The sequence below is a fragment of the Phycodurus eques genome, chromosome 6 (assembly GCF_024500275.1).
Source record: "Phycodurus eques isolate BA_2022a chromosome 6, UOR_Pequ_1.1, whole genome shotgun sequence".
Lineage (NCBI taxonomy): Eukaryota > Metazoa > Chordata > Actinopteri > Syngnathiformes > Syngnathidae > Phycodurus > Phycodurus eques.
In genome coordinates this window covers 8,220,904-8,247,184 of record NC_084530.1, presented here as the reverse complement: position 1 = coordinate 8,247,184, position 26,281 = coordinate 8,220,904, and the positions used below count along the sequence as shown (strand labels likewise).

General features: G+C 41.1%; 1 protein-coding gene across 1 annotated transcript in view; it reads left to right on the top strand.

Moving 5' to 3' along the window:
• The window catches only part of LOC133403586 (probable helicase with zinc finger domain), a 119,987-nt gene that overhangs the window by 37,719 nt on the left and 55,987 nt on the right, over positions 1–26,281 (top strand). Inside the window, 6 exon segments of the mRNA XM_061678573.1 lie at positions 3,638–3,790; positions 3,878–4,148; positions 10,924–11,050; positions 11,148–11,360; positions 15,825–15,964; positions 22,450–22,629. Coding sequence (XP_061534557.1) covers positions 3,638–3,790; positions 3,878–4,148; positions 10,924–11,050; positions 11,148–11,360; positions 15,825–15,964; positions 22,450–22,629 — 1,084 coding nt within the window.

Genomic DNA, 26,281 nt, shown 5'->3' with positions numbered 1-26,281 from the left:
TCTGGGATTTTTTGATTTTACATTTAAAATGCGGGCATTTCTGCATATAAAAAGTGCTTAATTTGCAGCAGTACCCGCAACCTAGCGAGCCAGCCACCAGGGAACACATGGTTAAGGCTTCATTAACCTCCGGCTTTACGCTCTGGTGCCAACTTCCAAATAAAAGCCTAAAATGGCATTGATGTCCAATGTAGTAAAATATGATATTTATTTTGAAGTTGGCACTTGCAGCACAGTGGTAGAGCGGTAGGTGGCGTGTCACGGTAAGACACATTCGTTGTAGCGACTGCCTAGACCTTAACTTTTTCGCTGGCCTGACCGCAGTGAAAATTTCCGAAAGTAAATAGAAAGGGAAATCACAACTGTTGACTTCTTTGCAGTTTGTGACTGCACGACTAACCAATGGTCAAGCAGAACAACGGAGACGTACCCTTCCTTGACAATTTACTTTATTGACGGGGATTTTCAAATAAAAGTCGGTGCTTAGTCTGTTATTCCGTTTTATGCCTTAACTGTATTTGCTTCCATTAAGTTGCAATTCGTTATTGCACTTTTTTATAGTAAATGTATTCAATTAGACCTTACTAATGTCGAATGTTTTTGGGGTACATTTCATTATGTAATTATTATTTAAAGAATCATTTTGAACTGAAAATCGTTGCATATTGTTCGTCTAAAGAATAGTGCAATCAAAATATTTTTCCCTTACATGAGGAATAATCATGTGTCCAATAGTGATCAAAATAATCGTGATTATCATTTTGGGGATAACTGTGCAGCCCTAACCCTTACATTCTCTCAATGACGGCATCCACTCATCAGACTAATCTGGATGAGTTTGAGTTCAACGAACCCATCTTTGTTCGATGAGCTGAACTGGAGCCAGTGCTACGAACCACTATGAGTTGAGCCACACAGGGCTTCGTCACAAGACCTGGCTCTATCCTGATGGCTTTTTTTGTTTGTTTTTTTAATGTATATATTTATTCTTTTAACAAGCAAAGCAACAGGCTCTGTAGCAGCCATCCTTCATCTCTCGTCATATGTGACAATCGCACATTTATTTCTTACAATTGCTTAAGATACTGTCTTCAAGTGTAAGGTGCATGGTGGCCGATTTCACCATTTCCTCTACTGTTGAATCTTCAAATCTCAGGCTGTTGGTTGAGCAGTAGCAGTGATGTTTAAAGTTTCGCTGCCCTCCAGAGGCGACTCCTTGTCATTGCAGCTGTTTAGAAATTGATATCCATACATTAACTGCACAAGAGCCAAACCCGCCCATCCCCATTGAAAAACGTCAATACAGTACAGTACAATTCAATACTCACCCAGAAAAGCTGAATTTTCTGACATCTTTGGCATCCTCGACAATTGATACTTTTGATTCATTTGTTACTTAGTGAACCCCTCCACCGATTAGCTGACAAGTTGCAGCTAAAAATATCCACAAATAAACTCGTACGGGCAGAAATTCCAAGGTGTTCTCGAAGTTGACCCCCTAAAAATTACTCTGATGTTTTAACTGCGTCACTTGCCCTAAAAAAAAAAACTCAAATAGCACAAATTGAAAATTTGTGAGAAGAACAGTGTACGCAGTAGAGTAGGTCATGTACTTAAGTCATCAATTATTTTTTTCCCCGATGAATTTATTTGTTAGCAAGGACTTTAAAGGTGTTTCAAGTGCTCATTCCATGTTTTTTTGAAAATTCTACCAGGATGGCGGGCCACTTGTCACATTACTAGTCAGAGTGTAGATCTCTGCTGCTTCCTTGTACACATCTTTTATCATACTCCAATCAAATGACTCATCAATGACGATTGGTTTGACATTAGTATGTTCATATTTTTATGAGTAACTACAGAAGGCTTTAAATCTTCACTTTTATAGTTAAGGAATTTTAAAATTATATACAGTGGAGGAAATAATTTGATCCCTCACTGATTTTGTAAGTTCACCCACTGAGCGAGAAATGAGTGGTCTATAATTTTAGTGGTAGGCTAATGTTAACAGTGAGAAACAGAATATCTCAACGAAAATCTAGAAAATCACATTTAAAAAAAGATAAATATATTTGCATTTCATTGAGTGAAAAATAAAAAGTGAAAGTATTTGATTCCCTACCAAAAATAAAGAATTCTGCCTCCCACAGTCTACTCCTCTTAATTTAAGAAAGTATTACGCATCTTAACTCGTTAGCTATATGAAAGACACCTATCTGAACTGGTTACCTGTATGAGGACACCTGTCCACAGAATCAATCAATCCATACCAACCACTCCATAATGGGCAAGACCAAATAACTTTCTAAAGACATCAGGGACAAGATTGTCGGCCTCAATAAGGCTGGCTCTAAGGCTAAGGCTCTAAGACCATTGGCAAGAGGCTGGGTGAGAAGGAGACAACTGCTGGTGCAATAATTAGAAAATGGAAGAAACAAAATTATTGTCTAACTCCTTTAGTCTGGGGCTTCTCGCAAGATTTCACCTCGTGGGGTAGCAATGACCATGAGGCATCAGCCCAGAACTACATGGGAGGAGCTTGTTAATGATCTCAAGGCAGCTGGGATCATAGTCACCAAGACAATCTTCGTAACACAATACGCCGTAATGGATTCAAATCGCCTGTAAGGTCCCCCTGCTCAAGAAGGCACGTGTCCAGGCCCGTCTGAAGTTTGTCAATGAGGACCTGAATGATTCAGAGAATGATTTGGAGAAGATGTGGTCAGATGAGACAAAAATCTAGCTGTTTGGAATCAATTTGACTCACTGTATTGGGAGGACAAGGAGACTATTCAGACTATGACCCCAAGAACACCATCCCACAGTCAAGCATGGAGGTGGAAGCATTATGCTTTGGGGGGTTTCTCTGCAAAGGGGACAGGTCAACTTCACCGCATCGAGGGAAATATGGATGGAGCCTTGTACCATGAAATCCTGGGTGACAACCTCCTACCAGCCAAAAAACTTAAAATGTGTCATGGATGGGGATTCCAGCACGACGATGACCCAAAGCACATAGCCAAGGAAATGAAAGAGTGGCTAAAGAAGAAGCACATTAAGGTCATGAAATAGCCTATGTTTCCGGACCTAAATGCCATATAAAATCTGTGGAGGAAGCTGAAGCTTCGAGTTTCCAAGGCCCAGCTTCGAAACCTTAAGGATTTGGAGAGGCTCCGTAAAGAAGACTGGTCCAAAATTCCTCCTGAAACGTGTGCAAACCTGGTCATCGACGACAAGAAACGTCTGATCTCTTTCCTGGCCAACAAGGGGTTCGCCCCCAAGTACCACGTAATGTTTTGATAGGGCGTCAAATACTTATTTCCCTCAACAAATTGCAGAATAATTAGAATATTTGTTTCATGTAATTTTCTCGATTTTCTTTTTGATATCCTCTCTCCTTGTTAAAATACACCGACCATTACAAATTATGGACTCTTCATGTCTTTTTCAGTTGGTAAACTTACAAAATTAGTGAGGGATGAAATAATTATTTCCTCCACTGTAAATGTTTGACTGATCTCTTGTATGATGCAATATGTTCATATATTCCATACAATGCAACTCTACATTTTGTGTGAAATAATTCATAAGTAAATTAAGTTCTTTGCACTCCTTATCCTTTTTGCTGTACGGACAGTGGCGGACAATGGCATAGACCACTGTGTCTACAAGGTCACTGTGGACTTCACCACAGAGATCTTTGGTACCTTCAGACAGACCATAGTTTTTGACTTTGGCTCAGAACCAGTGCTGATGCAGCGAATCATGGTGGATGCTGCCTCTATTGAAGGTACGCCAAACAAGAAGCTTGTGTTTTTAACATACAGAACAACAACAATAATTTAATTTAAATCACTTGCTTGCTTTTGTTATATAGATATAGAACATCTGATGGCAGCCAGACAACAGCTTTTGATGACTGCAAAACGTTGGGACTCTTCCTGTAAGACTCTTGTTGAATTCACACCTAATGAGACCATGTGTGATCTGGAGCGCAGTCTTCTTTCCCGCTATCAAATCCCACTGTCGGCCGACCAGCTCTTCACCCAGTCAGTTCTGGACAAGACGCTAACCAGAGAAAACTACCAGGCCCGGCTACATGACCTCCTCTACATAGAGGAGATTGCACAATTTAAAGAAGTTAGCAAGTGAGTAATTGGTGTTTTCTTTCTCTTTTTTCTGCTTTTTCTTGTTGTATTGTACAAGGGCTTTCCTGTCATTACCGATGTGCTTAACATTGGGCTAAAACTACACCGTAGCAGCTTTACATCACAATGAATTGGAACAAAATTCACATAAACCTTGTCTCAGTATCACAAACACTAACCTTGTGCCTCATCGGTGGGTAAGGAAAGGAATCGGCGTTTTATAGCATTTGGTTCAGTCCATTTATAAAAAAAAATAAAAATAAAATAAAAAAATCACTGGTGCTGTGGGAAGTTACTTTTCGTGCCAAAATGCTGGGTTCCGATGCGTACCCTTCAAAATAAAAGGCTACAAGCTTAAAACAGGAAGTCAAGTTAAAACTTGCACATATAAACCATTTGACGTGATGAAACAGTCACAAATAACTATTTTAACAATGCTATACTTATCGTTTAACGGAAACATTAATTAATGACTATTAAGTCAATTGGGTTAGTTCCACACACATTGCCTTTTAATTCATAGGTTTGATATTGATACTGGTTATAAAGAATCTCGAGTCAAATGTTCATTTTAGTCTATGCTGCGGGCTGCTAAGAAAATGGATGTTCGTAATTTGGATACCCTTTATTTAAACCATGCAAACTTTTTTGACCCAGCACCCTAAAACAATTGGAATCGAGAATCGTTATCGAAATTAGGAACCGGAATCGGAAATGGAATCACTCAAATTCAAACGATGCCCAACCGTTTTACCCAGGTATAGTACCTTTCCAAAAAATTGGAATATCATGGAAAAGTTTATTTTCGGCGGCACGGTGGGCGACTGGTTAGAGCGTCAGCCTCACAGTTCTGAGGACCTGGGTTCAATCCCCGGTCCCGTCTGTGTGGAGTTTGCATGTTCTCCCCGTGCCTGCGTGGGTTTTCTCCGGGCACTCCGGTTTCCTCCCACATCCCAAAAACATGCATTAATTGGAGACTCTAAATTGCCCGTAGGTGTGAATGTGAGTGTGAATGGTTGTATGTATGTGCCCTGGGATTGACTGGCAACCAGTTTAGGGTGTACCCCGCCTCCTGACAGCTGGGATAGGCTCCGACCCTAGTGAGGAGAAGCGGCTCAGAAAATGGATGGATGGATGGAAGTTTATTTTCACAATTCTATTCAAAAAGTTAAACTTTCATAGATTATAGATTCAGGGCCCACAATTTAAACAATTTCAAGTATTTGTTTATTTTTACATAATTTGGGCTTCCATCTCATAAAACCCACGAAATCAGGAATTCAAAAAATTAGAAGCCTGTGAAGAAATCAGCCCAAATTTTGCAGGCGATAAATGTTTTAAACTGAGTGTCACACAGTAATCATCTACTAAACTCAAAGCACCTGCACAGGTTTCCCCAGGTGTCATTAAATTGCTTAAGTTTGGTTCAATTGTCTCAGTTGCATTCAATATGGGGAAGACTGCAAACTTGAAAACTGGCCAGAAAACCATCATTGATACCCTCCATAGGATGGGTAAGCCACAAACGTTCAGAGCTAAGGAGGCTGACGGTTCACAGAGTGCTGTGTCCAAACATATCAATGAAAAGTTGAGTGGAAGGACAAAATGTGGCAGGAGAAGATGCACCAACAAAAGAGATGACCCCGTGGGCTTCAGCGGATTATCAAAAAACACCACATTCAGACGCATCCGGAAGATGGGCTACAATTGTCGGGTTCCTGAGCCAACATAGGAAGTGTCTCAACTGGGCCAATGAGAAGAAGGACAGGGCTGTTGGCCAGTGGTCCAAGGTCCTTTTTTCCGAAGAAAGTGTGCCTTTCATTCGGGAATCAAGGTCCAAGGGTTTGGAGGAAGACTGGTGAAGAACAGAACCTAAGCTGCTTGAGGTCCAGTGTGAAATATCCACAATCTGTCATGATTTGGGGTGCAATTTCCAGTGGTGTTAGAAAACTCTGCTTTCGTAAATCCAAAGTCAGCGCAACAGTCTACCAGAATGTTTGAGGACTTCATGATTCCTTCTGCTGAGGATCTGTATGGAGCTGCAGATTTCATCTTCCAACAGGACCTGGCCCCTGCCTATACCGCCAAAACCTGGTTTGATGGCCATGCCATCACAGTGCTTGACTGACCAGCCAACTCGACGGGGCTAAACCCCATTGAGAATCTATGGGGTATTATCAAGAGGAAAATGAGGGGCACCAGACCCAAAAACAAAGAAGAACTGACAGCAAGCATCAAGGAAATCTGGGCTGATTGCCTTAATGCCACGGCACATCGAGGCAGTGGTTAAAGCAAAGTACATTTTGAAAGTACTGTATTTTGATTGATTTCAATGTGACCCTAATTTCTTTTTTTTCTACAAAAACTGAGAAGTAAATGATTTCTTCACAGTGTTAAATTTTTTTGAATTCCTGATTTTGTGGGTTTTATGAGCTGGAAGCCCAAATTATGTAAAAATAAACAAATACTTGAAATTGTTAAACTGTGGGCCCTGAATCTATAAATTCTGAAAGTTCAACATTTTTAAATTGAATTATGAAAATAAATAAACTTTTCCATGATATGAATTTTTTTTTGGAAAGGGTCTGTGTGTGTGTTTGTTGCTGAAGTGCTTCACATTTTCACGACCATAAGGCGCACTTAAAAGTCTTAAATTTTCTCCAAAATGGGCGGGGCGCCTTATAATGGGGGGGGGGGCGCCTTATGTGTGCATCAAGTTCCTAAATCTGTAAATGTTGTTGTGACTTTGAGCGCTCCGCTTGACTGACTGGGAGCATTTCCTGCCGACACGTTGCTTATATAGAGGAAGGCGGACGTGACTGAGGACAGCATGCGGACGTAAAGGGGGAAGGGTGCGCATGACAGAGGACGCAAAAGACAAGCCCCCATTAGGTATATAGTTCTGCTATGTGCATCGGTTTGGCTAAGGACCCTCGAAAATGGCACCTTACGAAGCACAGTTTAAACTGCAAGCTATTAGTTACGCGGAGGAACATGGTAATCGAGCAGCCACAAGAGAATTAAAGATCAACAAATCCATGGTTCGCAAGTGGAGGAAGCAAGAAAACAAGCTTTGTCAAGTCAAGAAGACTAAGCTGAGTTTCTGCGGAAACAAGGCGGGGTGGCCCGAGTTGGAATGGATTAATGATCAAAGAACAGCCGGGAGAAGCGTCTCTACAGTCACCATTTGACTGAGTGCAATAATGCTTGTAGAAGAAACGAAAATCGAACATTTTCAAGGAGCTCCGTCTTGGTGCTTTCGTTTTATGAAATGACGGCATTTATCCATCCGGGCAAGGACTACCGTGGTGCAGCAACATCCGTCGGATTACAAGGAAAAGCTGGCCATCTTCCGCTCCTACTGCAGTAAAAAGATTGCCGACAAACACATCCAGCCTAACCACATCGCCATCATGGACGAGGTGCCGCTCACTTTCGACATCCCGGTGAACCACACTGTCGAGAAGAAGGGGACCACCATGGTAGCGATGCGCACAATGGGGCACGAGAAGTCAGCTTTTACTGTTGTGCTTGGTTGCCATGGTAATGGACAGAAACTGCCACCTATGGTGATTTTTAAGAGGAAGACACTGCGTAAAGAAAAGTTTCCAGCCGAAGTCATCATTAAGGCCGATCAAAAGGGCTGGATGGACGAGGAGAAAATCAGAGAGTGGCTGAGTGAGGTGTACGTAAAGAGACCGGATGTTTTTTTCCACGCGTCACCGTCCCTGTCGATCTGTGACTCCATGCGTGCCCATCTCACAGCCGCTGTGAAAAAAATAAGACTGGGAGGCAACACCGGGCGAATTACGCCACCATATGTGAATGGATTGTGGATGCCTGGGCTAAGGTAACTGCTTTGACTGTTGTCCGAGCTTTCACGAAAGCCGCCGTCATTGCTGAACAGCCCCCCGGCAACGAGACTGACTCTGACAATTACGAGAGGGAACCCGGCGTGTTTGTTTGAGAACTTACCCAGCTGTTCATTTCGGATACAGAAGATGAGGACTTTGATGGATTTGTGGATGAACATTGATCAAAAACTAATGTGAGTACATTGTTAAATACTTCAATAAAGTTGAAACTCAGTTTTGCTCCCGCTGCCTTTTTAAAAACATTGTTTTGGCGTGCATGCATGCTAGCGTGTTTTACCATGCCTGCGCACATATGCATGTATGTATTAAATGTGTTAAATACAGAAATAGACCCCGTAACTGAGACTGCGCCTTTTAATACAGTACGCCCTATGGTCGAGAAAATACGGTATATGCTACAATTTGAAGGGCAGTTAAATGGTAAGTCAGTCATCAAATTGGAATGTATTGACACTTCTGCATTCACTCAATTCACTCATCAATTGCAGTTGCAGTGTTACTTTTTTCTTTGCGTAATATATTTTAATACCACTGTACATGCACATTATTAGCACCTCCAATTCCAAGGGGGAAGAAAGTAACCCGACATGTAATGAATATGACCTGCCGGAGCACATGGCACCCAGCACCCCCAATCTCTGACTGTTCTGCATTCTTCCAAGTCGCCCCCGCTGTGACAAGACAGCCACAAGGATGCCCAATTTATCTGATACGGATGCAAAATTAATTACCAGCCAGTCTGAAGAATCTCATGATCAAAAGGGAAGCACAGGACAACTGGTTTCTCACTCAGACGCGAAGTTAATAAACTTTCACCCCCAGCCGGTCTGAAAACTCTCCCCGGCAGAGACTTGTCTCTGCTCACCAACAGGAGGCAATTTGCGCCTTTCTGGTCTGGGACAATTGATGGAGTCCAGCGACACCCACTGGCGGTGGAGGGTTACTGCCAACGGCAACAACACTCGGGATCAACTTCACCAAATTTAAATGTTGTGTGACATTTTAAAAACTTTGGATAAATGCTCCCAGTGTCTACCACCACACCAATGTCACTAAATGATTGTATTTCACCAAATTTGAATGTCTGCTGGTCAAATTTGTTTGCCAACAGAATATGCTTGTGTTTATCTCAAAATGAACACAGAAATGTTATACAAACAAACAGTAAATGTTATTAGCCACTACATAAGCTTGAAACACTCATTGCATAGATTAAACGGTCCGTATAAACAGTCCATTAGTTGGGAATTAAAGTTATTTTATTCCACGGGTTTTAAACCACAAACCATCCTAAGATGAAATGTGATTCTAAAGGCCTTACGTTTGGTCAAAGGGGGCCGGCCTCGCTCTCTGAGGCCCATAAAAGGCAGAAGCTCCTTTGTCCTGCTTGCTCTCGCTCTCTCTCTCTCATACTCTCGTTTTTTCAACGGACCGAAGATCTGGCTCAGCCCGGGAGCCCCACCTCTCACCACGAGGTGGCTGAGGCTGAGAGGCTTCGAACGTCCCCACCGCGCTGCCAAGCGTGGACCGCAGGGAGCACCTGCCAACTCCCCGAAGATACCCTTTTGGGTGCGGAACAGTTTACGGATGAGACTCCGTTGGGAAGGAATTGCAGTGCAAGTTTTTCCCTGACCGCTTGGCTAACAACGCCACTGCAAGTGCTCCGGCTGTCCTGCACCTGAAGTGCATCTTTTTCTCTTCTTTTCTTCAAACCATCCCTTGTGAGCGCTTTTACCAACCACCCGAAAGGTCGACCCGCCTGTCTGAATTGGTCTACGCAACGTAAGTCCAACATGCTGTTTGTTACTAGATACAAATTAGTGCATAGCTGGGTCAAAGAAATAACAGTCACAGATTCCCAACTCTTGCACTGTCACCGCCCATGCTCATACAACCCTCACATCACGAGTTCAGCCTCCTTTACCAATGTACGTCTGTCCTTTATTTTGCTTTTCTCTGGATTTTTCCCCTGTAGATTCCCATTAGAGTTCATTAAATTTTATATGAAACCCACTACCTGTATCGTTTGTGTGTTTGGATACGATAAGAGACCTCTGGGATCTAGAACTCTTATTTAATTCCTGCAGCAACCTTCAGATTATGACACACAGAGGTTTTTTCGTCTGTTTTTGCCAAAGTTTTACACATCTAAAAAGAGATGTGGTACCCCTTTAGGAGATAAAATAGTCTGATTTTAACATTAAAACATACATCGGACTAACCCGGAAGTGAACGCAGGCGTTCAACTTTGACGAATTTATTTCTCAATATTGCGATCTCGGATAAGTGGTAGAAAATTGATGGATGGATGGATATACGCTACACATTGTATATCTGTTTCCATGGTGAGTAGAGACATCAGGGCTCCACTGATCTCTTTTGGTTGTAGCCGTGAACGAGTTTAGCTCAAATTGAATGTACTCAGACTTGATTGATCTAATTCAGATCACCTGTTCTGGACCCGAATGATCCCAGCTTTCGAGTTCAGGGGAAGTCAAATCAGAACTCAGGTTTAGATTAAGAGCATGTTGAACCTGCTTGCTATAATCCTCACCAGGTTGCAACAGAGATACAGAGAGATTGGAAGACCCACAGAGAGACATAAGTGGACGTCTTGGGAAATATACAGAGTTTTTTGATAACACAAGGGCTTCTGTTTGTCAAATTCAATTTAGAATTCTACTGAATGGAATTTCACCCGACATTGCAAGGAAACTGTTCCAAAAGTTTAAAAACATGTCGGATTGTAAACAAACCTATTTCTGCTTCCATCATTTGAAAGGAGAAAATGTATTTGCAATCCCAACAAATTTAACTATGACCAGCCACCTGGATTGTTTGAGTTCTGAGAGTCCATTGTATTTTAAATGTTTGTCGGTACTCTGCTGTTTGTCTCCAAGGTTTAACATCAAAGTGAACCTGCAGCTGGTATCCAGCTTCATGCTGACCGGCATTTCGGTTGGAGCCAAGTATGCCCAGAATGGACAACTCTTTGCACGTTTTAAACTTACAAAAACACTGTCTGAGGTATTGACTGGATGGATTTCCCGTTTTAGTCTATAGGTCATCTTATTGCATTCTCTGTTAGCTAGTTCAATACAGCAGTATTTCTCTCTCCCTTCAGGACACACTGGCAGGACGACTCGTAATGACCAAGGTGAATTCAGTTCTCTTCCTGCCTTTGGGTTGGGAAGGTGTCATCAGCCAGCCACCACCGGGGGTCAAAGAGCGTGTCTACGAGGCTGTGATTGAAGAGAAAACCAAGGAATATATCTTCCTCAGGATCTGCAAAGACTGCTGTGATGAACTCGGACTACTGCCTGACAGAAAAATCCAGGTTTGGGCTTTACAGTGTTTATAAAACGTGTGCACACCTGTGTTTAAATGCCATGTTTTTGTGATATATACAGTGGGAAGAAGAAGGTGAAACATTTGGAATTTCTGAAATTTCTGCATAAATTGGTCTTAAAATCATCTAAAGCACAAGAATAAACAGTCTGCTTAAACTTATACCAAAAACAATTGTTTTCATAACGTCTTTGAAAATACAATGAAAATACAAATTACAGTGTGTAAAACATTGAACAAGAATGGGGTACATGGGAGAACACAGAGAAGGAAGTCGTTGCGGTCTTAAAAAATAAATAAATATGCTGCACTCTTGACGTTTGCTAAAAAGCACTTGGATTTTCCACAGCACAACTGACAAAATATTCTTTGGAACAGACCAAAGTTGAATTGTTTTGAAGGAGCACACTGATGTTTGGAAGAAAAATGGCACAGAACACCAACATCAGAACCTTATCCCAACTGTAAAGCATGGTGGAGAGATCATCATTGTATTGGCATGCCTTGCTTCCTCAGGGCCTGGACGGGTTACAATCATCAATGGAAAAATTTATTAAAAAGTTTATCAATATATTTTGCAGAAGAGCTTGAGGCCATATGTCCAACAGTTGGAGCTCAAAAGAGAATGGGTGTTGCAACAGGACAACGGTCCAAAACACAGCAGCAAATCAACAACAAAATGGCTTCAGAAGAAGAAAATGTGTTCTCGTGCATCTCTACTGCTGTTCACACCAGAAAGCCAAGGAATCTTGCTGAACTGCAACAGTTTTGTAAAGAGGAATGATCCAAAATTCCTCCTAATCGTTGTGCACGTCTGATCTGGAGCTACAGAAATGCTTGAGGTTATTGCTGCCATAGGAGGGTCACCCATTATTAAATCCAAGGGGGAAACTTTATCATCCCTGTCCTGTAAATTTTTACGTTGCGTGATATCAGTTTAGGCAGGACTCTGTTCTTTATTCTTGTGATTTAGATGATCAAACTACATTTTATGACCAATGTATGCAGAAATTAAAGAAATTCCAAAGAGTTCACATACTACTTCTTCCCACTGTAAAGATAAGACCAAAATGAATCATCTCAAAACCTTTTCCACCATTGGAACCACCATCGTTAGCGCTAAACTGTTTTTCCAACTTTGCTGCATAGTTCCTCTTTGCAATGTTAATTTCTTTAGTCAGCTGGTTTCTAGCTCTATTATACAGGGCCCTCATCCAAGCTACCAGCTGAATTTTCAAAGACACCCCAGTCTGTGCAGTCTAAACAGCTTTGAAGTTCCGTCTTTGCTTCATTGGTCCACTTTTTCACTGTTTTCACTGTAGGCTTCGCGCATTTAAGTTCTTGCCTGTACGTCGGTATTAAGGGAATTAACCAGTGATCAGACGAGCTCAGGGCGGCACGAGTTATAGCACGGTATGCGTTTTTTATCGTAGTATAGCCGTGGTCTAAAATGTTATTTTTCCTGGTAGGACAGTCGATGTGCTGCTTGTATTTAGGGAGTTCGTGGTTGAGTTTAGCTTTGTTAAAGTCCCCGAGAATAATGAGGGGTGAGTCCGGGTGTTTTTTTTTTTTTTCAATTTTGTTGACTTGTTCCGCGAGCGTTAGCAGTGCGGCGTTCGTGTTAGCTTGAGGCGGAATATAGGCGCCAGCCAAAATGAATGATGCGAACTCACTCGGCGAGTAGAATGGCTTACAGTTCAAAAACAGCGACTCCAAATGCGGGCTGCAGTGTGTGCTGAGCTCCGTGACGTCCGTACACCATTTTTCCTTGATATAGAAGCATATCCCGCCGCCTTTTGTTTTCCCTGATGATTCCATGTCGCGGTCTGCTCGGTGAAGATGGAAGCCGGGAAGTATGACGGCGCCATCGGTACAGCGTCGCAAAGCCAGGTCTCCGTAAAGCACATGGCGGCGGAACGTCCAAAGTCTTTACTGGTCTTTATCAGGAGATGGAGCTCGTCCATTTTGTTGGGTAGGGAGCGTACATTCGCGAGGTGGATCGACGGGAACGGCAATCTGTATCCTCTCTTGCGGAGTTTCACCTGGATGCCGGCTCGCTTCCCTCTGTGGCGCCGCCTCTGCCTCCATACGCCGAAGACCGCGGATGCCGCTCCGGTGAGTAATTCGGGGGGGGGGAAAAAAACTGAGCGGATTTGCGAAAGTTGGTGAAAGAAAGTCCGGAGTAGCCTCCTTGATGGTTAGCAAGTCTCCCCTTGTGTAAGTGAGTCGTGTTAGTCTCCAAAGACGAGCGAAAAACACAAAAACAATACTAGAGAGCGCGTAACCGAGGCGACCACACTGGTAGGCGCCATCTTGGATGATGGATGAAATGGATGGATGGATGAATATTAAACTATTTTTCTTGATTCTGTGATATGTTATCCCCAGAATACTGAGCTGCAAGACTGCGTGTTTGGTCCGCTGAAGACGAGTCCTTCACCTGTCAATCAAATATACGTTGACGTTCCCTGTTGTCAACTACTGGCTGTAGGGTTATGCTCAATAAACAGTTAACTTTCCCGTGTTAGTGTTAATAGGGACTACCACACACAACTCTGAGAGAGGCGCTGACGGTTTAAACGACTTTGCCGTGGTGGATTGAGCTGTTTAGCTCCTAAGATCGCTAGATTTTTAGGTCGTGGGCTAGTGAACATAATAGTTAACTTTCTCATGTGTATTAATTAGGTACTAACACAAAACGGCTCTGAGCGAAGCGCTGATATAGTAAACGACATCGCCGCGGTGGAGTGAGCTGTTTAGCTCCTTAACTCGCTAGCTCATTAGCTCACAAGTTAGCTTGTGAGCTCGTGAGCTAACACAATTATCTGTTGTGTGAATGGCTGTGGAGTATTGGACGGAGCGAACACTGTGTGCCAATGACACAGCTGTCCAACACTGTCGGTCCACTGTGTGATCTGCTCGCCGGCTCACCACAACATTGACGATTTATCGAGTCCGGAAAAACTATCGTGTACATTTTATTTATCGAACGACAAGTTGATGTAGTAATTATCATGGGAGGCCTAATGATTGGTTACTTTGGAACACCGCCACATCCCCAGTCATAAAAGGGTGTGCACACTTGTGCAACCACATTATCTCAGTTAACTTTACCTCCCCTCTCAAATATGTATTTTTTTTTAATTTGAAGTGTACAGGTCATAAGGTCACAGTAATGGTGGAAAAAGTTTTGAAATGATTTATGTTGGTCTTATTTTTTTATATGACAAAAATCAGGCTTTGAAAAGTGATGTTGACTTTTTATATCCAGTCTGTGCGCTAAATACTTAACAAGTGACCTGCTCTGTCTTTATTGCAAGCCATTATGATATGAGGAAAAATGTTTACTGCCTAACAATCTATGAATAATGTATCGTCTGTCTGATTGGTCTCGGTTATTTCTTTACTGTCAACATTGCCTGAATGTTTCCATTTTGAATGCCTGTTAAGGGACCAAGGTTTTGTAATGGCAGTCATTAAAACGACCCTCTTACTACTAGTGTGACAGCAGACAGCAGTTCTTCTGCAGTTGTTTCTTCTGGCTGATAGTTTATCATCTCTCTTAGTTCTTTAATGCCGAACTCAGACTACACGAATGTAGTCCAGTTTGGTCACCAAAGATGCGTCACGGGCAAATGTTCACTGTCGTGGCCAATTATTTGAGTTATGAATTGCCGATCAAGCGTCGTTACCTCGTGTAGTGTAACATAATAAAAGATTTCCGATCTGGTGTCTAGAATGACTCACGACCACGACACAAAGTCTGCTGTGTCAGATTTTTTTGTTTTTTTTTTGGGGCAGTGTAACATGTCCAATGTGGTCCTACGATTTGTTCCTAGCCATTGACCAATAGTGTGACGGGGCGCCTTTAAACGGCCATCACTTCCTGACCGGCGCACTGCCAATGGCGCAAGCATGCGCCACGCGCTAGTTGTTCCTGCGGAGCCAAGCTCCGGTTAACCCTGCGGTTCCCGCAGTTGTCTTACAGTCTTGCATGCCCACAAACTGTTACCCTTCTGCCTGGAGTCTTTCTTCTTGTTCCACCTCCCTGAAGACCTGTGCTGTCGGCCCGTGCTCTTGGAGACAGCACGCGTTGATAGGGGGGGCTCAGGTCGGTGTCATACTTGTAGTGTGGCCACTCGCCTGGTCCAAGACATGGTACAAATTTACGACATCATGTCTGGTACTCTGACATAACGACCGAGGTGACCAACAAAAAATGTAGTGTAGTGTGAGCTCGGCATCAATGAGTCAATTCAGCCTCATTGCCTTACGCTGGTCTTCCTCTTCTACATCTCTGACATTCCTGATTTAGTGTTCATTTTATCAATTATTTTTATATTTCCGTTTTCCTACTTACAGGTCCCACATTTAACAGATAGTATTGGTCTTAAGGGGGGTAAAGCTGTTGATAATGTTTAGTCAGCCAGTGATGCTGTTTTCTCTACATCAGGTGGAGCTCCAGTTCCAGCTGAACAGGCTTCCGCTGTGTGAGATGCATTATGCCTTGGATCGCATCAAAGATAGTAAAGACAGTAGAATTCTTTTCCCTGATGTTAGCCTTGTCCCAACCATCCCCTGGAGCCCCAACAGGTATTTCACATTGTACACACACTTCAATGTTGCAATTCCACCAACCTGGTACATTTCTTGAACCTGTAATTTGTCATGCACAAATTGTAACGGCAATACATGATGCTAGCCTCACAGAGGGCCTGTACCACCAGTTTATGAGATGGCCAATTATCCTTTGCCTTAGTGAGGAGAGTAAACTTGTAATCTTTTAATGATTGGAGTCAAAGGCAGATACAATATAAACTCCTGCAATTTGCAAAGCTTGTGCTTCATCTTATATTCCATTTTATGTGAATTTTGTAAGTGTGGGAAGATAATTAAAATTGTAGTAGTTGGACAAGCATCAGAGAAAGTACATCGGAATCACATTCATCAGTAGTGTTGGGGAGTAAAGAATGACATGTAACGAGACTACGTAATTTAATTAAAAAATTTAAGTCATTGTAATCCGTTGTATTACCCGGCAAAAGTATCTAATCAAATTACAGTTGCTATTAAAAAGTTTTAGTAACATTTTCTCTGCACTTGAAATATACTTCGCAAAAACTCTAATTGATCAAGTAGTTTTCTTCCACATTCTAAAGCCGAGGCTTATGATTGTCTCTCTCTGGTCATGTGCTACTCAATCGGCTTCTTAATTATACGCTGATATGGCAGTGAGCTGCAAATATGCAACAGTGTCACTGGTGCACAAGATGTTCATGGGTTGGAAATACAGTAAATACATAATACAGACAAAAGATATGGACCAAAACATATTAGTGCAGTCCAAAGAGTGTTTGTCGGCAGTGAAGGTGCTGTCCTTGTCAGGACAGTTGACACATTTACATGTACTGTACGTAACCCGACTAGTTATTGGCTAATGGTAACTGGAAGCACTCACATATAATAAAATGGGGAAGAAGTTACAACCTTCCTTGTCTTTTCATACCTAGAAGGTTAAATGATGATGACAGTCAGATTCCATTTCATATCATTTCTGATGAAAAAACAATATTAGGAAGTACGATAGTAGCTCTCAAACATGGCAGTTTTTCCTTAAATATGGCCTTGAAGCTCCACCATCTGGTGCAATCCATTAATTTTTCTGATATTTTGAAAGGGTTCCACTCATAATGTATAAACTTTTGAACACTTAAAAGAACAATGACTTTTGAAGAGTTTTATCTTTTGTAATTTTGGACTTGCTGATGTAACATTAATGTCATCACTTATGTAGGTTCATAATATCCACAATGAATGACGTATAGTGTGGACATCTGTTAGCTCTGTGTTGTTCTGTTGGCCAGTTTGATTTTACAGAGGAAGTGCTTTAATTAGCACTGACTGTTGAAAGTCTTCATTGTTAAAGTTTGTAGATATTGTTAAGCCAATGAAAAATATTACACTAAGTATACGGCGCAGCTGTTCGAACAGTAAAAAAAAAAGAGTAACTGAAGTTCGGTCTTGTTGTATTTTATTATATTGTCTTTGTGTAGTCCTAAGTAATGCTTGCAGCTTTAACACTATCAGCTCTTAAAATGTGAAAATGGTTAACAGTTGAAAGCATTTGTTCAATATTATGAAAAGTAATCAAATGTAATTAGTAATCAAAAGTAATTACTTTTGAGAAATTGAAATAGTTACAATTGTAATTGGAACCAATTACATTTCAAACCTGCCCAACAGTGTTCATCAGTATTTTTACATATATGCATCTGAATTGATTGAACACACAATTTGCAAAAATGTCATGATATTCTTTGTATTAAAAAAACAACTTTGTACGTAAATATTAGTGCTGTCAATAGATGAGAATTTTGTAATTAATCACACAAATTTCTGTAATTAGTCACGATTTATTTCCCATTTGTTTGAAATACTCACAAAATGCTGAGCGCATGACACAGCGTACTGTCACTCCTCTGCTTTACTCACAATAAGATCAAATAACTGCAGTCCATCCTTTGTCAATGAAGTGCGCTTTGACCCCGAAGTAGTAATCATTGTTCACAGAAGTCAAGTGGTCACCTGTAAGAGCGATGTTGGCTGCTTCCTCAAGCATGTTCCTCCCTGAGCCCTCTCATCGTAAAGTGTGCATTCCTGCCTATCAAGGGTGGATTATAATAAATCTCTCCCAATCTTCCAATGCTGCTTGAATAATCTCTCTCAATCTTATCATCTTCTATGTTAATTGGTCAAAGGCTTTTCACTATTCACCTAACCAAGGAATCGGTTACCTTCTCACTCACAGGTTTAGTTATCTGTCTACAAGCACCACACTCCAGAAGCGTAGATTGGAAAGGCACTGTAAAGGTAACTTCAGCAAGGTGCTTTGCTCGGAGATGATAGAGCAAAGACGTACTGGTATTTGAATTCAGCTCTGCAAAGAAGACACATTTCTGTATTGTTCTCCAACGAGCCGTCGGGCAACATTTTAAAGTAGAACTTTCTGTTTAAAAGTCCGTCTTTGTCCGTCTTCGCACCAGAGACTGTCTTTTAAGTTTGGCTGCACACGTAATCAAAAGTTATAGATCAGCCAGTTAATGCATTACCTTTGGAGATTCAATTACAGTGCTGTGAAAAAGTATTGGCCCCCTTTTCAAATTGTTGTACTTTTGCAGTTTCCCTACTTTAATGTCCAAGATCGTGAAACAAATGCAAATATCAGACAAATATAACCCAAGTGAACTTACCAAGTGCTGTTTTTAAATGATTTCATTTATTAAGGAAAAAAACCTATTCAGTTACCTGGCCCTGTTCAAAAACGTAATTACCCCCCTTGTTAAATCATGAATTGTGGTTAATCACAATTTTTGGTGAATTTTCAATGATCACACCCAAGCCTGATTACCTTCAGGCCTGTTCATTCAAAAAATAACTTAATCAGAATATGTCTCAACAAAATCAAGCCAGAAAAAAGATCTAAAAAAGCTGACATGATCCAAAGAAATTCTAGAACAGTCGAGAGAGAAAGAAATTGGCATCTATCAGTCTAGTAAGGGTTAAAAAAGCCATTTGTAAAGCTTTCGGATTCCAGCGAACCATAGGAAAAGCCATTATCCTCACATGGAGAAAACATGGAAAAGTGGTGAGCCTTCCCAGTAATGGCCAGCCTGCAAAGATCACCCCAAGTGAACAGCAATGACTCATCCAGGAGACCACAAAGGAACTCAGGACAAGATCTAAAGAACAGCAGGCCTCCCTTGCCTCAGTTAAGGTCAGTGTTCATGACACAACAGTAAGGAAAAGACTGGGCAAAAATGGCATCCATGGCAGAGTTCCAAGGTGAAAACCACTGCTGACCAAAAACAACATAAAGGCTCGTCTTTCTTTTGCAAAAACAAAAAAAAACATCTTAATGATTCCCAAGACTTTTGGGAGAATATTTTATGGAATGAGGAGATGAAAGTTGAGTTTTTTGGAAGGTGTGTGTCGTAAATGTAGCACAGCATTTAAAAACATATATGATATCAGCTGTCAAACGTGGTGGTGTGTAGTGTGATGGTCTTGGACTGGGAAGACTGAATCTGCAATAGGTAAGCATCTTTGTGTGAAGAAATCAACTGTGGGAGCAATTATTAGAAAATGGAACATACAAGACCACTGATAATCTCCCTCGATCTGGGGCTCCACGCAAGATCTCAACCCGTGGGGTTAAAATGATCACAGGAACGGTGAGCAAAAATCCCAGAACCACAGAGTGGGACCTAGTGAATGACCTGCAGAGAGCTGGGACCAAAGTAAGAAAGCCTACCATCAGTAAGACACTATGCCGCCAGGGACTCAAATCCTGCAGTGCCAGCCGTCTCGCCCTGCTTAAGTCAGTAGATGTCCAGGCCTGTCTGAAGTTTGCTCGCGTGCATTTGGATGATCCAGAAGAGGATTGGGAGAATGCCATATGGTCAGATAAAACCAAAATAGAACTTTTTGGTAAAACCTCAACTTGTCGTGCTTGGAGGAGAAAGAATGCTGAGTTGCATCCAAAGAACACCATATCTACTATGAAGCATGGGGGTGGAAACATCATGCCTTGGGGCTGTTTTTCTGCAAAGGGACCAGGACGACTGATCCGTGTAAGTGAAAGAATGAATGGGGCCATGTATCGTGAGATGTTGAGTGAAAACGTCCTATCAGCAAGGGCGTTGAAGATAAAACGTGGCTGGGTCTTTCAGCATGACAATGATCTCGAACACACCGCCCGGGCAACGAAGGAGTGGCTTTGTAAGAAGCATTTCAAGGTCCTGGAGTGGCCTAGCCAGTCTCCAGCTCTCAAGCCCATAGACATCTTTGGAGGGAGTTGAAAGTCTGTGTTGCCCAGTGACAGCCCCAAAACGTCGCTGCTCTAGAAGAGATCTAAATAGAGGAATAGGCCAAAATACCAGCAACAGTGTTAAAACCTTGTGAAGACTTACAGAAAACGTTTGACCTCCTGTCATTGCCAACAAAGGGAATATAACAGTATTGAGTATTGTTTTTTAAAGTTTTTTTTTTTTTTCCCTCATTTTGTCTCTCATAGGTGAGGTATACCTATGATGAAAATGACAGGCCTCTCATCTTTTTAAGTAGGAGAGCTTGGATAATTGGTGGCTGACTAAAACTGTTTTTGCCCCACTGTACCTCCACCATGCTTCACAGATAAACTTGTGTGTTTTTGATCATAAGCAGATCCGTTCTTTCTCCACACTTTGGCCTTTCCATCACTTTCATAGAGGTTAATCTTGGTCTCATCAGTCCAGAAAACGTTCGTCCCAAACTTTTGTGCCTCATTTCTGTACGTTGCAAAATTGAATCTGGCCTTCTTTTTGCTGATGAGTGGTTTGCATCTTGTGGAATGGCTTGTATAATTCATCTCTCGAGGTCTTCTTCGAACAGTGGACTGTGATACCTTCACCCCTGCCCTGTGGAGTTTATCCTCACATGGAGAAGTGATGTCACGGACTGTTGTCTTTGGGTGTTTTTTCACAACTCTCACAATGTTTCTGTCATCAACTGCTGTAGATACCCCTGGCCGACTTGTTTGATGTCTGTTGCTCAGTATGCCAGTAGTTTTTCTTTTTCAGGGCATTCCAAATTGTTGTTTTGGCTATGCCCAGTGTTTGTGCAATAGCTCTGATCGATTTTTTTCCCTCTTTTCTCAGCTTCAAAATGGTTTGCTTTTCTCCCATAGACAGCTCTCTGGTCTTCATGTTTGCTAGTTACAGGGGTGTCAAACTCATTTTTGTCACGGGCCACATTGTAGTTATGACTTCCCTCGGAGGGCTGCTACGACTGTGAACCCATATAAATGAAAGATTACCACATATATTCTAATTACATACAGTATACACAAAACATTGATGAATAATCAGTTTTGAAATCAGAAGCCTTTACAAATATGTTTTTAACTATTACATTTCTTTTCAAATGGGGATTGATAACAAAAAATGCTTGGAAATATCTCAATGGTATTACACCAGAACACAATGAGCAATTTTTATTTGCCTTCGCGGGCCACATAAGATGATGTGGCGAGCCGGATCTTGCCCCCGGGCCACCAGTTTGACACGTGCGCTTAGGATACGCGCTGACAATTATCTAATTAGTTTAAGGATGTTAATGGTAATCTATTAAGGTACAGAGCGATGTTAGGGATTATGTCACAACACAGAATGAACTAACTTCAAATTCAGAAATGGGCCAATAAAAACGGAAAAATACTGTATTTAATATTTTCCTGGAAGATGCATTTGAGCTTAGCCTTTGAAGTTGGTAATAGTGAAAAGTCGAACAATGATTTTACTCAATTCTTTTCCAGAATGAGAGTGCTTATAGAGGAGGATAGTATTCATGTGGCACAGCTTTAAGCAGGCATGGGCCTGGCTCAAGTTGGAGGGCAAAACAAAAAAGCAAAGAAATGAAGCAAATTTAATTTTAATCATAAATTTGTACATCAGCATGAACTTGAGCGGTGTAAATAAATGTTTTTCTGCGTGAAGAACATTTCTTTATTTTGCTTTATTGTAGACTTCAGAGTATTCCAGATTGCTTAATTTATTTTAAAATCAAAAATATTCTCTGCGAGGGCCCGGGAGATCCCCTCAGAGCCCCCTGCGTTTTTTTTTTTGTTCACCTTTTTCATGCCTTTGGTGTTTGCATGTTTGAACAATGGGGAAATGAAATGTCAGTATTTTGATGGTAATAGCCTGTCAGCAACATCCAGTATTGAAAAAAATAACAAACAAACAATGAACTAGTTCATTTTTGGATCAGTGAAATTAGTTCCAAATTTTAAATTGTAAATTATGAACTGAAGTAGTTAATTTTTTGAATTGTGAACTGAACTTTGAACTCGTTCACGTAGAAAATGAACTTTCCCAGCGCTGTTGAACACCCCATCAAGGTTGTGTTGCTCATGTTCAAAGCCGTCTCTGGCTACTAGGCAATATTTTCAAATTGCTTAAAACTGTGTCTTTGTAAGTCGTTTCTATTGCAATGAAACCTTGATGTAATAATTAACGGCCCCATCTTTCTTCTACCCACAGGCAGTGGGATGAACAGCTGGATCCTCGGCTGAATGCCAAGCAGAAAGAGGCTATTCTTGCCATCACCACCCCTCTCTCTATCCCCCTGCCCCCAGTCCTCATCATTGGACCCTATGGCACTGGCAAGACGTTCACCCTGGCACAGGCTGTCAAACACATTCTCCGCCAGGAAACCAGCAGGTGTGTATGATTTATTGTTATTTGTACTACTTTTTAGCCATTATTTTCTTCGTTACAGTCCCAAACCACCAATTTTTGCAATCAGCATTCTTAACTTATTCACTGCCGAGGAATTTCACAAATTTTTCAAGCCTCACAGAATATTGTGTACTTTGAAAAGATCAAATACAAAAGAAAGATCAGACTCTTCTTTCATCAGGAAAAAAAAGTTTCTCTCTGGCTTATACAATCCATCAGGTTAAATAGCACAAATCAGCAAAATGATACTACATCTGAAGCCACCCAGGAAAAACTCTATTACCATGTCTGAATTGGATATAGTTGACCAAATAACTGTAGAGAAAATGGTTCAGTAGCTGAAACCATCAACGAGCTGTCTTGACTCAATACCATCTGACTTTTTCAAAGCTATTTCGAAGTCTGTGCTATCTGATTTGTAGCAAATAATCAATTGCTCACTTCAGTCAGGCGAGTTTCCTAAAGCTCTTAAAGTGGCTGCCATTCAGCCTTTTCTACAAAATTGAACACTGGATGCTTCCATTTTAGCAAGCTATAGACCGGTCTCAAATCTCCCTTTCATAGCCAAGATTGGTGAGTTATTTTTTAATCAACTCAGCAACTTAAATGAACTTTTTGACAAATTTCAATCAGTTTTCCGAACTCGTCACAGTACAGAATTTTCTCTTATCAAAGTGCTAAATGATATAAGTTTGAATACTGACTCGGGAAAGTCAAATCTGGATCTCTTCTTGTTGGATCTCAGTGCGGCTTTTGATACGGTCGATCATAATATACTGCTGAGCAGTTTGGAAATGTGGAAAACACAACAAAATTGAGATAATTGTTTTTGGCAACAAAGAAAATAGGATTGCTTTTTTGTAAATACCTGCAGTCAATCTCTTTAAAAACCAAAGGCCATGTCCGCTACCTTGGTGTACTGTTGAGTCCGACCTGACTTTCAACAGTCATATCAGATCAGTTACTAAAACTGGCTTCTACCATCTGAAGAACATATCCAGAGTGAAGGCTTGCATGTGCCAAGCAGACCAGGGGCCTCATGTACAAAAGGTGCATACGCACAAAAACATGGCGTCCATTGTTTTTCATGGCAAAGTTCAGATGTATCAAGAGTGACATGACCGTGGAAATGTGCGGTGCCTCACGCCAACTGCATGGCTGCCGTACACACATTTCTGCAGCTTTTGGTGCTTTGGCGACACTTAGAGGTGATGCTGGGAAACTGTTCTCATAAATCTGCACACCAGACACATTAATAATTAGCATTATGATTTGCATATTCAAATGTGGGCGTGGACAGGGAGGAGTCAGCTACTCCAACATGTGCACTCATTTCCACGTTGATTGGAATGTATGAAGGAAATGTGCTTGGATTCATGAGTACGCAGAGTTTCATACATCTGTATATTTTTGCGCGTACGACGTTTTCTGGATTTGAGCGTACGCCATGTTTTAGGAGGAAATCCCCGCAAGTCTTTGTACATGAGGCCCCAGGAGAAGTTCATCCATGCTTTTACCTCAAGTAGACTTGACTATTGTAATGGTCTCCTGACTGGACTCCCCCAAAAGAGCATTAAGCAGCTGTAGCTCCTTCAGAATGCTGCAGCTCGGGTTCTGACCAGAACAAAGAGGTCAGAGGATATTACTCCAATTCTAAAGTCTCTACACTTGCTCTCAGTCAGCTTTAGAATACAGAATACTGGTCTGTAAATCACTAAAATGGTGTAGGTCCTGACAACATGAAAAAAATGCTAATGGCATATAAACCCAGTCGGGCTCTGAGATCTACAGATTCATGTCAAAAAGTGTCCAAAGCAAGCATTGTGAAGCAGCATTTGGCTATTATGCTGCACACAAATGGAATAAGTTGCCAACAGAAGTGACGTCAGCCCCAAGTGTGAATGTTTTTAAGTCCAGGTTAAAGACTCTTCTTTTTTTTTTTCTCATGCTTGTTAGAGCATTTCTGCTTTTACATGATCTTTCTTTCACTGTACGCTGTTTTTATTGTATTTTTCTTTTCGTTATAAATGTTTATGAGCAGTTTTTTTATGCTTTTAATCATGTGAAACACACTGAGTTACCTTGTTTATGTAATTCGCTATATGAATAAATGTGCTTTGCCTAGAAACCCATAACGTAATAACGGTTCATAATGTAATAGATTTGCCCTTTTTTAAAAGGTAATAGGCTCATAACGTAATATCTGGCCAATTACGTAATAAAAGTCCTGATTATGTAGAAGTGCATAATGTAATAACGGCCCATAACCTGATATATTTGCGTTCCTTTATTTATCCAAAACTTGTTATAGGTTCAGGACTTATTTCGTCACTGGCCAGTTCTTACGTTATAAGCCTATTAGATTTTAAAAATGGCAAATTAATTTCGTTATGGGCCGTTATTAGGTTTTGGTTTATTACATTATGGGCTTCTACATGCCACTCCCAGTTTAGGTTTAATACCGTCAAAGTAAACATAAAACTAGGACAATTACACATGTATTTAAAATAACCGCACAACTTTTCCCTCCAAAACCTTAATACTAACACACAATGCAAAACCATACATCAATACTCGCGGTATTGTAAGCCTTAACGCAACAGATATTTGAACACAAACAGTGCATCAACACATGTAGACAGATAATTTAACAATACTCACAGGCATATCTTTCTCCTGTCAAAAATGACCATCATTACTGCAGTTTACTGAGTCACTTGTGAAATTCCTCTTTGTTTGCCATTAGTGTATTATACTTCCCTCCAGTGGCCAAGTCGTGTACAATGGGTGTCACATTGAATTAAACAGAATGCACAAGATTACATTTTGTAAATTTTATTTCATGATATAATTACTGTATGGTTTTCATAAAGTATAATATTAGTGGTTTAAAAAAAACACTTTTTTTGCGGAACAAATTGAAATCATATCAAACAAAAAATCTATCTGCCATCTACTGAACGAAAACACTAATCCGATGCTGTCAAACGGACGTGGGAGTAACGTACCATATCGTGGGAGCATCGTATGACATGACATGATTATGAATATATACAGTGGGTACAGAAAGTATTCAGACCCCTTTAAATTTTTCACTCTTTGTTATATTGCAGCCATTTGCTAAAATCATTTAAGTTCATTTTTTTCCTCATTAATGTACACACAGCACCCCATATTGACAGGAAAAAAAAACTGAATTGTAAATTTTTTTGTAGATTTGTTAAAAAGGAAAAACGCAGCCAGGAAAAACGCAGTCATATTTCAGTCTCCACTTGCGAACCATGGATTCATTGAACTTGAATTATCTTGCGGCTGCTCGATTCCCATGTTCCTCCGCGTAACTGATAGCTTGCAGTTTAGACTGTGCTTCGTAAGCGTGTCTCTTCGTAGGTGACATTTTCGGGGGTCCTTAGCCAAACCGATGTTTTTTTGCACAATGCACACCCCTTAGTAGATGCTGCTGTTTTTGTTTGCAACAGAATTCAAATGGGCTCAGCCGTTAACTCTTAATTGCCTGTGTGTAAAAATGTCTAAACTTTATTACTCTTAGATTTGTTCTTTTCCTGGCGGAAGAAATCGAGCATTTATTTGGCTTAAGCAAATGACTCACCTGGGAAATTGGGGCACACAGCAT